At 45.8% G+C, this 13,317-nt stretch overlaps 1 protein-coding gene across 1 annotated transcript in view; it reads right to left on the reverse strand.

Moving 5' to 3' along the window:
• Window positions 1-1,635: 1,635 nt before the first annotated feature.
• Ankrd55 (ankyrin repeat domain 55) overlaps window positions 1,636-13,317 on the reverse strand; it is a 101,662-nt gene continuing 89,980 nt past the window's right edge. The window contains exons 10-11 of the mRNA XM_021180417.2: window positions 4,358-4,450; window positions 1,636-2,111 (exon numbers count right to left, since the gene is read on the reverse strand). Of these exons, the coding sequence (XP_021036076.1) occupies window positions 1,951-2,111; window positions 4,358-4,450 (254 nt within the window). The 3' untranslated portion in view covers window positions 1,636-1,950. The remainder of the gene's footprint in view (window positions 2,112-4,357; window positions 4,451-13,317) is intronic.

Consider the following 13,317-nt stretch of genomic DNA (forward strand, 5'->3'; position numbering starts at 1 on the left):
CAAAAATCCCTGTGCCAAATTGACCCAAAAGGCCCAACACTGAAAAAGTCTTTGTACGTGCACCTATGTCAACTCAGGTGTTAGGGGATGGTGGCTTTATCCATCGCTCACTGGGTTTAAAAATATGTTTTCATCTATTGACTCAATCAGGGGCCCTCTCTGTTTTGGTTTGTGTGGTCATTGTTATGATCATTTATAAAGATTGTAATTCCCTCTTTGCTGAAAATGCAAAGAGCTTGAGTTTCTGTACTCATCCCCACTTAAAATTAGTAACATTTACACCACTTGATTTGGTGAAGAAAACGTGAGAGGAGATGATGACTCATGACTCATTTCCTCTGCTTCGATCGCCATGGAAACCAGGTTGCGATGGAATCTATACTATATACTGTATACTATATACTGTATACTACATATACTGTATACTATATACCAGCTAATTCTGCCAGTTGGCGTGGGACTTGTATTGTGGCTGAGGGCTTGGGGGATGCTTACGCCTGGAGCAGAAACTTGCCTATCCTGGCTGGTTTAGGCAGTACAGGGCCTAGACCACCCAGTTACTAGTGGGTGAAAACGGATTCTAAAGTAGACTGGCGACACACTGAACAATCTAACAATCTGACGCTTTAAAGACAAAAACACCTTCCCCAAACAAAACCGACCCAGAAAGAAGACCCTCCAGAAGCTACGCCTTAAGGGCTCCTCTGTGTCCTGTGGGACCGGCTTGTCCTCAGCCCTGCTTGTGTAGAAGGCTGAGTTTTCTCTTTCACAGCCTCACGTACAACTGGCACAGGCGGGATGGGATTCTGACCACTCCTTACCGAGGCTGCTCTCGACCCCTCCCTCTCTCTGCTTCTCCTCCCTTCTGGAAAACAAGTTAAGTAAGCGCTTGAGTGTCTTCATTGTGTCCTGGAACGTGCTGCGAGAAGGTTCTGTATCTTGTCTACTCCAACTGAAGAATAGCCCTAGTATAAAACAGTAAATGTCACACTCGACACATTTCCAAAACCTGCAGACCTGGTAGTAACGTGGAGCGTCACCGAATGCGACTGGAGGCAAGGCTGCCAGCCAACGTCAGTCTAAATAGCATGCCATCCTCTCAGTGAAAGAGGGCATCTTCCAGAACTTTGCTAAGTCTCAAATCTGAGAAGGCCTTGAAGGCAGAAAACATTATTTTGAAACACAAAAGAAGAGAATTCTTAACACGTAGGATATTTGAGGGAAGAGCAAGAAATTCTATCAGACCAGGAAGTACACCCAGCCAGCTCCCATGACCCTTTTTACTCCTGGGGCCATCAGACTTTCTGAAAACAACAGAAGGTGGAAAGAATTAAATAACAAGTAAGAGACATAAACACTGCCAAGTGATTTGGGTTTTAGCCAAGAGCTGACAATGTCAGAAAATATTTTTGCTGAAGCTTGAGCATTTCAAAGTCATACACTGTGACTGACAGAGGAGTTTAGAACTCAATTTTAATTCAGCGTTGTCAGGGCGAGGTAGGATGGAAATAAATAAAAAAAAAACAGGTCTTAGGATTTCCTTTTCTTCTTGTTGTTTTTTTTTATTCAGCAAAGCATACACTTAAAAAAAATACATAAAATCACCAAATAAGAAAAAAAAAATAACCAGACCAAACAGCAAACATGGCACAAACATAAGTGAAACATACCTAAATCCTCCTCCAGGAGTGTATTTTGTTTCTCAATTACAGTTCGTAGGGCGTCACAGAAACTAATAGACTTGGTGATGTTTGCACGCCTGACGATTCTAAGTGAGTATTTAGGGAGTGTATTTATTTGAAATAAGGAACCTTGAATTAGAAAACTGTGAATGGCTTGTAGAATGCAGCTTACTAAATTAAGACTTTGCTCATATAAACTAGAGTAATCTCACCCTTGGAAAGTTGAAAAATATATATCTTCTCTATTTCCACAGAGAGCGACTTGTAGTTAGTTTTCATCATGGGTGGGACTGGAGGAACCCCCGCTCTCTTCAGCTCGTGGTGGGTCATGTCCCCTCTGGCTCTCTCCAGCTGGTGGTGGGTCATGTCCCCTCTGGCTTGGAATTGCTGGAAGCACCCGGTTTGTTCTCAGGGGTTCTCCAGATAGAACTGGAAAGGAGAAGGGGGAAGGGAGAAAGTGAGAGACGTTTCGAGATTTGCTTCTGCTAGAGGCTCTCATGGGATGGCTCAGGAGAACCCTGTGATTTCTTCAAGCACACTCTAAGAAGCCAGTGGTGATGGGAACTAGACTAAGGAGAAAAGCCATGTGCTCTTGTCTAATCAAGCTTATAACACATCAACATCAGGGATTTGGGAAATGCACAAATACAAGATTGCAGCAGCCTTGATCCAACATGCTCTAGCTGTGTGTGCCTGTCTGAGCAGTTCTCTGGGGTGGAGCATCTGTGAATGCTCAAGTTAGCACATGGCTCTGAACAAGCCTGGAGACATTTGCTCTCATGCAAACCCCCAAAAGGCTCTCAGGTTTCTTTGGGAAAGAGCTGGGCTTGCTCTACTTCTTCTGCACTCAGCAGAATCGATTAGGTATCTTTGTCTTGTCTCCTGGAATTTAATTGTGAAAGCCTCTCTGGCTTCTTCAGGCCACTTTCAAGTCCAGGCCAATTAAAGGAGGGTACTGGCTTGAGTTTCCACCAATGAGGAAAACTGATACCGCTCAGAACCCTCACTGTGTACAGTAAGGGAAGGGGTCAAGTCTGTCCAGGAGGAATCCTGGCTTCCCACTTCTAACTCCTTCTCTGCATAATTGGCTTCAGCTCTGGGTTTTCATTGCCATGAAAAATGACCCAGCACGTCCCCATAGCTCACTGTTGTGCTGTATAGAGTTCTCACACTTTGGTTGGCCCCATTCAAAGTCTAGCCTGGGGTAGAAAGGGCAACTTGCCTAGTGACTCCATGTAAATAAACATGCCAAGTGTCTTAGGTGTGTAAGTATGTCGTCTCACTTAACCCCTTGACGGTCTCATTATGCTGATGTTACTGGTGCAGCCACACAGGGCAAAGAGTTAGGAGCTTGTCTGAAATTGTTAGGCCAGTTCCAAAATGATCTAATTCACCGTCGAGTGCAGAGGCTGTGTGTGTGTGTGTGTTTGTGTGTGTGTTAAACAGGGTAGGATTGTGTACAAAGAAAAAACTAAATTGGCATCTAGTAAATGCTGCTTGTTTCATGAGGCAGCTGATTCTCTATCCATTAGAGATTTTCTTTTGTTAGACATTATCTCTATAGCCCAGGCTGGACTTGAACTAGCTATGTAGCATAGGCTGGCCTCACTTTCTCTGTCTTCTTGCTTCAGCCTTTTGACTACAAGCATGAGCCACCATGCTTAGCCTCTGGCTTTTGCTCCTGGTTGTTCTGTATGCTACCTAAGTGATACTGGAAAAGTCCTTTCTGAACTTAGTTTTCCTGCCTGTGTAATGGGAATAGTGGTAAAACCTACCTCCTAATATGGATGTAAGGATATATGAACTCATAGTTCTAGGTGTTTGGGGCCCCTAAAATAAACATAGCAGGAGATATTTGGGCTCATTCAGTTTGAAGGTTTCTGGCCTAAGAGAGTATATTTTACATAAAACAGTGTGACATAAATAAATGAAGCTAACTAACGAAGGCAGAAGAACCATGCGTGCTGGATAGGCAGGTAGTCCTGCATTTGGGAGGCTGAAGCAGGAGAATTGAGAATTTCAGGTCAGATTGGACTGGCAGACAGTGAGACCATGTCTCAAAGAAAACAGAACAAACCCAAACCAAACCAAACCAAACCAAACCAAACCAAACACTGCCCTTTGGCTTAGGAGTGTTTGGGCTCATCGCTTCTCGGCCTTTTGGCTAAGATCAAGTGTAGGAGTGTTTGGGCTGGATCCCACTTGGTAGGGGAATCGGCCACCTTCAGAGCCCTGCCCCTGCCCCACCCCCCTTTGAAGACTTGTTTCCTGTAGCACAGGCAGCCCTCAAATCCCATCATTAGACATCCAAGACTGGGCTTGAACTTCTTGTCCTCCTGAGTGCTGGAATGAGAGCCATGTCCCAACGCATCCAGCTTAAAGTACATTCTTAAACACATTAGATAATACATGGCCAAATAAGCTCCCGCTATTGTGTTTGTATTTCAAACGAAATTCCCTGAAGGGGGGATTATTTATTTATTTATTTATTATTTATTTATTTATTAAGTAGGCGTTACCAACTTCAAGGTCCTATTAGGGGATTTCCTCTGTGCACAAGTATTGGCACCTGATAGCCTTCTGAAAAATAGTTAGAAACTGAACCACCAATGAGCTTGTCTAGACGTGACACCACTTGTGGAGAGAGCTGGGGAGGGGCTCCCTCCCGTCCTTACATTTTTGGTCCGGCAGAGGCGCAAGGCTGTTCCGAGTGAAGGGGAGATCTCTGATTTTAGGTCTGTTTGGGGAGAGATGCTGAAGAGCTTGTCCTGGGAACAAACACATACCTGTTAATCACTCAAGACTTGACCAAAAGCAAATTATAAAGCCCGATGGACGAGCGAGTCGTAAAGTTGTTGAAGATCCCCTTAAAGTAACAGACACGATGGCAGTCATGATAGCCACACTCTGTTTAAGTGAAAGGACACCAGAAGGTGCTTACAAACCCACTTTTTATTAAATTTGCACGACCATGGGGGATGTCCCCAGGGGGGAAGGTGGGGTTTTTGTTTTATCTTTTTTTTTAATTTTAGTGTGTGTGTGTGTGTTGTGTGTACTCATGAGTGAGTGTGCAGTTAACTTTTAAGCACTAGTGTCTTAGGCATGAGCTACTCACTTTGATTGGCCTCTGGCTTTGGCCCCCGCTGTGTTACACGCTACCTATGTGATCTTTTTATCATGTAGATCCTGAGGCTAGCACTCAGGTTAGAAGACTTGATAACAAAGCACCCTTACCCACTGAGCAGTCAGCACCCTTACCCACTGAGCAGTCAGCACCCTCACCCACTGAGCAGACAGCACTCTTACCCACTGAGCTTTCAGCACCCTCACCCACTGAGCAGTCAGTCCCCTTAGCCACTGAGCAGTCAGAACCCTCACCCACTGAGCAGTCAGCACCCTCACCCACTGAGCAGTCAGCACCCTCACCCACTGAGCAGTCAGAACCCTCACCCACTGAGCAGTCAGCACCCTCACCCACTGAGCAGTCAGCACCCTCACCCACTGAGCAGTCAGCACCCTCACCCACTGAGCAGTCAGCACCCTCACCCACTGAGCAGTCAGCACCCTTACCCACTGAGCAGTCAGCACCCTTACCCACTGAGCAGTCAGCACCCTCACCCACTGAGCAGTCAGCATCCTTACCCACTGAGCAGACAGCACTCTTACCCACTGAGCTTTCAGCACCCTCACCCACTGAGCAGTCAGTCCCCTTACCCACTGAGCAGTCAGCACCCTCACCCACTGAGCAGTCAGCACCCTCACCCACTGAGCAGTCAGCACCCTCACCCACTGAGCAGTCAGCACCCTTACCCACTGAGCAGTCAGCACCCTCACCCACTGAGCAGTTAGCACCCTTACCCGCTGAGTAGTCAGCACCCTTACCTGCTGAGCAGTCAGTACCCTTACCCACTGAGCAGACAGCACCCTTACCCACTGAGCAGTCAGCACCCTTACTCAACCGAGCTGTCTGGCCATACCCATAAGTCATTTTTAAGTTGAACTAATTTAAATAAAATGTCATAAACAAGCACAATTAGTCACATCTGAGGGCTAAACTTCTAAAACTTTGAAGTTGGTAGATTCCAGTCATGTGGATTACGGTTGTCACCTCCCATCTGGACATTTCTGCTGAGTGTGAGTGATGGCTAGGCCATGTTTTTCCTGGGAGAGAGTTTCTCAATCCCTGTTGCACAGATGACAACGAGGTGAGTTTAGGTGAAGTTTACCACTGTCATGGCCACACCCCAAGTGGACTAAACTAGAATCTTTGCAGGTGGAACATCAGAAAAGGAACTGAGAGATATACACGGGAATTGGCTTTTTGTTTTGTTTTGTTTCGTTTTTTTTTGAGACAGGGTGTCTGATGTTGTAGCCCTGGCTGTCCTGAAACTTGATATGTAGATCAGGCTTGACCTCCCAGAGATCCACCTGCCCCTGCCTCTCAAATGCTAGGATTAAGGGCCTATACCATCACACCTGGCCAAGAAATGGCTCCTCTGTAATGGTGAGCTTAAGTGTGCGGGAAAATGTGTGCATGTGGGCCTACTCTTTGGAGAGAATGGATACACTGTCAAGGCTTTACTGAGGTTTTCTGGACACCCTGGTGCTTTGTCTGTCGTCACTGATTAGCACTGTCCCCGCCACAGAAATAGACAGTCACTGATCTCTGAAGGCTAGCTGCTAAAAATCCAGCACATCACTAATCACGAGAGATGGATCTCCCCGATCTATGAAAGCAGGAGATATAAGTTACTCTTAAAGGGGTGGGGAGGCTGGAGAGGTGGCTTAGCCATTACAAGTATCTGCATAGCTGCTCTCAGCTGTTTATCACTCTAGGTCCAGCCTCTTTGGACACTGGACACATGGGATACACATACTTGCAGACAAACACTCAGACACAGGATAAAAAGGTAGACGCTGCAGAGATGGCTCAGTAGTGAAGAACACTGGCTACTCTTCCAGAGGACCCAGGCTCAGTTCCCGGCACCCATATGGTGTGGTTCCCAACTGGCTGTAACTCTAGTTCCAGGGACTTGAATACCCTTTCTTCTGGCCTTCTCGGACATCAGGCACACACATGGTACACAGGCATACATGAGAGCAAAGCACCCATACACAGAAAACATGAAAGGAACAGTAAAAACTGTGTCCACTAAAAAGTTACTTAAACATTAATAGAATGGTGAACAAGAATTCCATCTCTGACATCAGACAGGAGTGGCTTTTTTTTTTCCTGTTTCACCATGCTCTGGCTAAATGGATGATCTTGCTCAAAGTGACATAACTAATCTGAGCCCCAAGTTCCTATCTGTAAAATTGTGAAAATTATTATATCTGTTTCCTCGAATTGTCCTGAAGACTGAATTGGAGAATATAAGGTCAGCGTTTAGCTTTCAGGATAAAGTCTGCAACTCAGTCAACCTTAGCACAAAGAAAACAACAAAACCACCCTACTATAAACACACACACACACACACAATTTTATCATTTGCTAAGTGGGCTGGTAAGGAACCCATCTACAGCAAAGTTCAGAGTTCAGGCTAGGCTTTCTATGTGGACAAAGCAATCCTTAGAATAAGGAGGCAGGTGGCACGAGTCAAGACTCTGCCCACCTAAGTGACTCCAGAGGAACCCTGTGCATGGCAGTCACCTAAGCAATGCCCTGTGACAATGACTGAGCAAAGGTTTGCTTCTGTGGTTGACATTTTACTGTTGTATTTCATTCTTTTAACCTTGAAAGTAAAATAACCCCAGCGTCCCTTACTTAGAGAGGAAACATCCCTATGTAGAATTATGTCAAATTCATTACTAGGTAGTGTTAATTATACATGCTGTTTACTGGGCGCTCGCTCACTATTGTCAGGGATGGGTGAACTGGGGTGGGCATGATCTCCTCACGTTTTTATGACTATTGGACCCTGTGGTTTGGAGGAATTCTAAACAGGTTCAAGGTCTCTGTCTGGGAAAGGACAGGAACTAGGCTTCAGGCTAGCTGTACCTGACCTTAAAACTCACATTCAATCTCCTTAGCATAGAAGAAAGATTGCTTGGATGGGAGAGTGGAGAGTGATCTGGAAGGTCCCGTGCTGGCCTTCTGCTCTGTTCTGAGGGACAGAATGGAGCTGTGCATAGCCCAAAGCTCTTATTGATTCAGGCACCTTTAGGAAACACACTCCTTGTGGGACAATAAAATCATGAAGCCAGCAATTATTTGAGTTTGGAACTCACCTATTTCAGACCTAGTCTGTGCTTACAGAGGCTAACAGTTTACACAGGATCCTGATGTCCCTCAGGAAGTGCTGTGACATTCTATAGAAGGTCACCTCAGGGGAAAGAGGGCTTGAATTATCTCCTTTGTGTGTCTGATTACGTTTTGGAGGACATTTCAGGCCCAAGCCCTATGGAAGAACTGTTCTTGAGTCCTAGGGGCTTGCCTGTATGCTTACTGTGCACTTCCAAGACCTTGGGCGGTTGAGCTAACTTCTCAGAGGTTTATCTATAAAGTGGGAAATGGGAAGAAAAAAAAAACTGCTCTTCCAGTGTAACTGATGGGAAGTGTTCAATAATGAGAAACCACTATTTAAAGGTGTTTCTGTGACCTTCAAATAGAAGATGTGTTTTGACCCCCCCCCTTGCCCCCTTTACTTTTTGAGAAAGGGTCTCCTATGTAGCTCAGGGTGGTCTCCAACTCAGCCTTTGGGGTATGTGGCACTGAATCTGCACACATAGTAGTTAGAAGTGAAAATAACACTGGCAAAGGCATCACACAGTGGAAAGGTAGCAGGTTTTCCAGGAACTGAGACCTAGTCAAGGAACTGCAGAGGAAGCATGGCTGGCGGGGATTTGAGACAGGGCTCCACTGCTCCTGTGAGACACAGGCTAGCCCCACATGGAGCGAGGGCTATGCTTACCCAGGTTAGGGCTTTGGCTTTTGTTCTGAAAAAGCTGCTAACGTGTTTAAACCGGGGGGGGGGGGGTGTCAATGGTTCTAACCTACCTAACCCTAAGAGTGCATTGTTGCTGGAATCATCTAGGAAATTCTGGGGGAAAAAAAGTTGTCTCTTAAGGGGAAACAAGGAAGTGAGCTGCTTTAAAAAATTCTTTTTTTCTTTTTACTTTTCTTGTGACCACTTGTAAATAACCAGGGTAGCAGAAAACACCACAGCCCGTTCTGCTCCTTTTTCTCTGCGCACTGCTGGCAAGGATTTAAGCTGAGGCACCCGAATTCCAGCTCATTAGGCTAAGTGCTCCTCCTCCTCCTCCCTGCCACCCACAGACAAGTCTCATAAACACTGATGAATGCTGGGGTTGCTGAGCAAGCACAGGACAGCAGCAGCTGCCAGGAACTCAGTCAGCTGCACCCTTAGCTCCTATCAGTGTTGCTGAACCCAGGCCTGAGAGAAGAGCGACCCAGCGGTAAAGAGGGCCATTCAGTGAAAGCCAGCAGTACAGAGCTGTACAATCGCTTGCTTCACCACGCCAAGGTTTGCCATAAAAACCTGGAAGTTTCGTGAGATTTCAACCCGCCTAAAATAACAACTTCAGCCACTTTAATGAATCCTTTCAATTTTTAAGCAAAATGTATCTGAGTGTGTGTGTGTGTGTGTGTATTTATGTATGTATGTATGTATGCATGTGTGTATTTATATGTGTATGTGTATTTGGGCCAGAGCGTGTGTGTGGAGGTCAGGGAACAGCCTGTGGGAGTGGGTTCTCTCCTTTTGTCTTGTGAGTTCCAGGGACCGAACTCAGGTCACCAGGCTTGGGGACAAGCTCCTGTACCTTCTGAGCCATCTCATTGGCCCATTCCATTTGAGTTTGAGGCAAAAGACCCAGTAATTCTAAATAAAAACAATATATCCAATGCTGTTAAAAAAATCCACAAAAGTAAGGTTCAGAAGTTAGGGAAATCTGTTCATTTGGGGACAACATAATTAATAAAGAAAATACCTGGAGAATTGATAAGCATGCTAATAAATTCAGTGTCAATACTTAAGAGCACATCCCTGTGTAGGAGTGCTGGGTCAAGTTCTAAATACATCACCAACGGACTGGAATATCTCTGAGCAAACAATTTAACATTTTTTCTAGGCAATGTGAATAATGATCAGAAGGGGCCTTATGAGACGTGTTCCAACTCCCATATCTTGATGGTTTCCTGACACTGTAATACAGAAAACACATTTCTTACTTTGTCAATCTGAGTTCATCTGATAGAGGCCTCTAGGTCTTTTAGATAGAGGGCACTTCATACATGTTTGTTAAACTCATGATAGAAAAGCTGGGAAACCAGACACAGCCCTAGATTGGGGGATCTTGTTCTAGCCATGCTGAAGGGGTAACGGGAGGAGATGGTGATAGAGAGCCCTAGCATGGGCCATGTCTATGGAGGGAGTTGAAGGAGGGAGAGTTGCCGTGGAGACCCACTACGTTCTTACTCCTCCCAACCTCATCTTTTCTCAGTGCTGCCTGGGTGAGTCTACCTTGAAGTCCTCAGGCAAGGTGCCTGAAAACACAGCCCTGGGCAACGGAGGGGAGCAAGAGGATGACTTGCACCAGACACACTGCTCTGTCCTTTCTTCTCTTTCTTGAGGAGGGTTAGGGGGATAGTGAGACAGGTCCTCTCTCAGCCCAGGCCAACCTCTGACTGCTATGTAGCCAAGGGTGATCTTGAACTCCCAATCCTCATGTCTCCTCCCAAGTGGTGGGATTATAGGCATGAACTATCAGACCCTGTTTCCTTCCTTCCTTCCTTCCTTCCTTCCTTCCTTCCTTCCTTCCTTCCTTCCTTCCTTCCTCCCTCCCTCCCTCCCTTCCTCCCTCCTTCCTTCCTTCCTTCCCTCTCTTCCTCTCTTCCTCCCTCCTGCCCTCTCTCCCTCCCTCCTCCCTCCCTTATTTCTTTCCTTCCTTCCTCCCTTCCTAGGTCTCACCATGTGACCTACGCTATGTTATGAAGTCTTACCTTCTGAGTAGCAGTGACTAGACTCCAGGCATGCCACCACACCTGGCTTAAACCTCATTATTTTTAAAATAAAGGCCATTAGCAGCCACTTGTCTTTAAGTTGTAGGGCTAAGCACAGGGACTAATGAAGGGTCGGTATGATGTCTTACTCCTTTATTCCCAACACTTGGTAGGCTAAGGCAGGGGGATAGCTGTGAGTTTAAGGCCTGAGCTGCAGAGTGAGGCTTTGTCTCAGAAAACAAGAAGCAAATGAATAACCCCCAAAACCAAAACCAGAACCCAACCAACCAGACCCAAACAAAACAACAGCAACAGCAAAACATATGTCTGGTAGCATCTGCTTCTCACTGGTTTACTTTTGTCTATAACAACTCAGTCTGTTCCCTTGTGTGTATATGTGTGTGTGTGTTGTTGTGTGAGTTTTATGTGTAGTTCATGTATGTGAGTGTGTGTGTGTGTATACAATGTGGAAGTTTGTATAGTGTGTGTATGTGGTATTGTATGAGTGTGTGTGATGTTGTGTGCATGTGTATGTGTGGTATAGTGTAAGTTTGTGTGAGAGTGTGTTTGTATGTGTGTGTAGTGTGTGAGAATATGTGTACAGTATGTGTGAGTTCGTAGTGTGAGTGTGTATGAGTGTCAGTGTGTAGTGTGAATGTGTTTGTGTGTGCTGTTAGTTATGCATATTTTGCATGCACTTGTATGCACGTGCACGTGATAATTCAAAGTCGGTGTCACTAATCATTCTTGATCATTCTTTTACCTTAGTCTTTGAGGCAGGGTCTGCAGTCAAGCCAGAGCTAGCTGATTCGGCTAGTTTGCCTAGGCAGCTTGCTCTTGGGGTTTCCTGTTTCTGTCTCCCGGGGATGCCACACTACCTAGCATTTTCATGGCTTCTAGGGATCCAAACGCAAGCTCTCACACTCTCCTGTCAGGCACTGATCCATCTCCCCAGCCTTCAGCTCATTTAATCCTAACAGCTACCCACAACAGTTCAGAGGAGACCTGTTATGGTCCGGGGATTGAAATGACCTTCAAAGGTCATCTCATGTGCTGAAGACTTGGCTCTCCGTGAAGCGATGTGCAGTGATGGGGCTTTTGGGGAGTGTCTAGTCCATGGGAGATTCCTAATCCGACAAGCTGTCAAGATGTGATAGAAACTTAGGAGGTGAGGTGGGATTCCAGGGGGCAGAGTGCTCGCTTACATTCTGGAGGCCCCTAATTCAGTTGCTTGGTCATCCAGCTGCATCATCTGCCTCCCTCAAAGCTCATTTTGGGCCTGAGGAGTTTTAGGAGATTTGTGCTTTCGTTCCTCAGTTTTCTCGAATGGCTCCTCGCTTTCACTAGCATAGGAAGTATTGGTTAAAACAAAACAAAACGAATTTTTTGCTATAAATCCTGTTCATTTCTTCCAAATCCCTTGGTGATTTTCATGTCTCCTTTTCACCATTCTGGCAGCCCAAAGATCTCACTCATGACTTCTCTGGGGACTAAGTGAATCCCAAATCAATTGCATTAAATGTCCTGCTATTCAAATGTTGTAGACATCTTTGGTTGGTATGCCAGGCGGAGTCGACTAATTTCCTACCCAATGTCTACCCTCTTTCTTCTCCCTTAGAAGCAGAAGTCTAGCTGGAGGCCAGAACGTGGTACCCAGCTTTGAACAGGACAGTTCTCAATCCTCTTTGTAGCTAGGTAGTATGAGTGTGTGATCCAAGATCTGGCCAGTGAGATGCAAGCAGAAGTGTGGGTCTTGGGGCAGAGAACGTCTAAGAGGGAGGAGACTGAGATGGGAGACATCCTCCCACCCCCTTCCTTCCTCTTGTTCCATTGGCTTAGACTGTGAAGTGACCTGGAGAGAGAGGAAGCTAGAGACCAGGATGAGGGGCATGCATATGGAAGGAACCTGTGTCTCTGATGATTTCACATTCACCGAAAGTCTGGGAAATGCCTACTTCAGATTTACTCCACATGAGAGTAAGGCTGAGAGCTTGGTAGATGAGTTCATGAAAGGAGGCCTTAGAATTCTAAGTATGTATCTACTGAAGTCCAAGTCTCATCTTTTTTTTTTTAAACTGTTTACTTTTTAGATTTATTTATTTATTATATGTAAGTACACTGTAGCTGTCTTCAGACACTCCAGAAGAGGGAGTCAGATTTCATTACGGATGGTTGTGAGCCACCATGTGGTTGCTGGGATTTGAACTCCGGACCTTTGGAAGAGCAGTCGGGTGCTCTTACCCACTGAGCCATCTCACCAGCCCCCAAGTCTCATCTTTTAAGGACTCAAGAGCCACTCAAAATAACAAGACAGAAGTCTCGAATGCTCTGTGAGAGAACAGCACCCGCCCTTGATCACCACCGATGAATGCAGCTGGCCTTGGCCTAGTTACACTAGCCAGCTCTCTTGAATTTTGTTTCTTATTAAGCCTCCATGATTCTAGTCCTCCCTGCCCCCCATCCTTTTTCGATCTGTTTAGAGACTGGCTGAAGCTGGTCTTAAATTCACTATGTAGAGGAGGCTGGCACTAAACTCCTGATTCTCCTGCTTTGACCCTGCCCCCTCCAGGGGTAAGAACATGTGTGGTGACACCCAACTATTTATTTGCTTCTAATCAACCTTAAAAAGCATCAGTTTTGTGTTGGGGCATGGCAGCTCAGGCATAAAATCCC

Source organism: Mus caroli, unplaced genomic scaffold, assembly GCF_978045245.1.
Source record: "Mus caroli unplaced genomic scaffold, Mus_caroli_1 scaffold_15, whole genome shotgun sequence".
Lineage (NCBI taxonomy): Eukaryota > Metazoa > Chordata > Mammalia > Rodentia > Muridae > Mus > Mus caroli.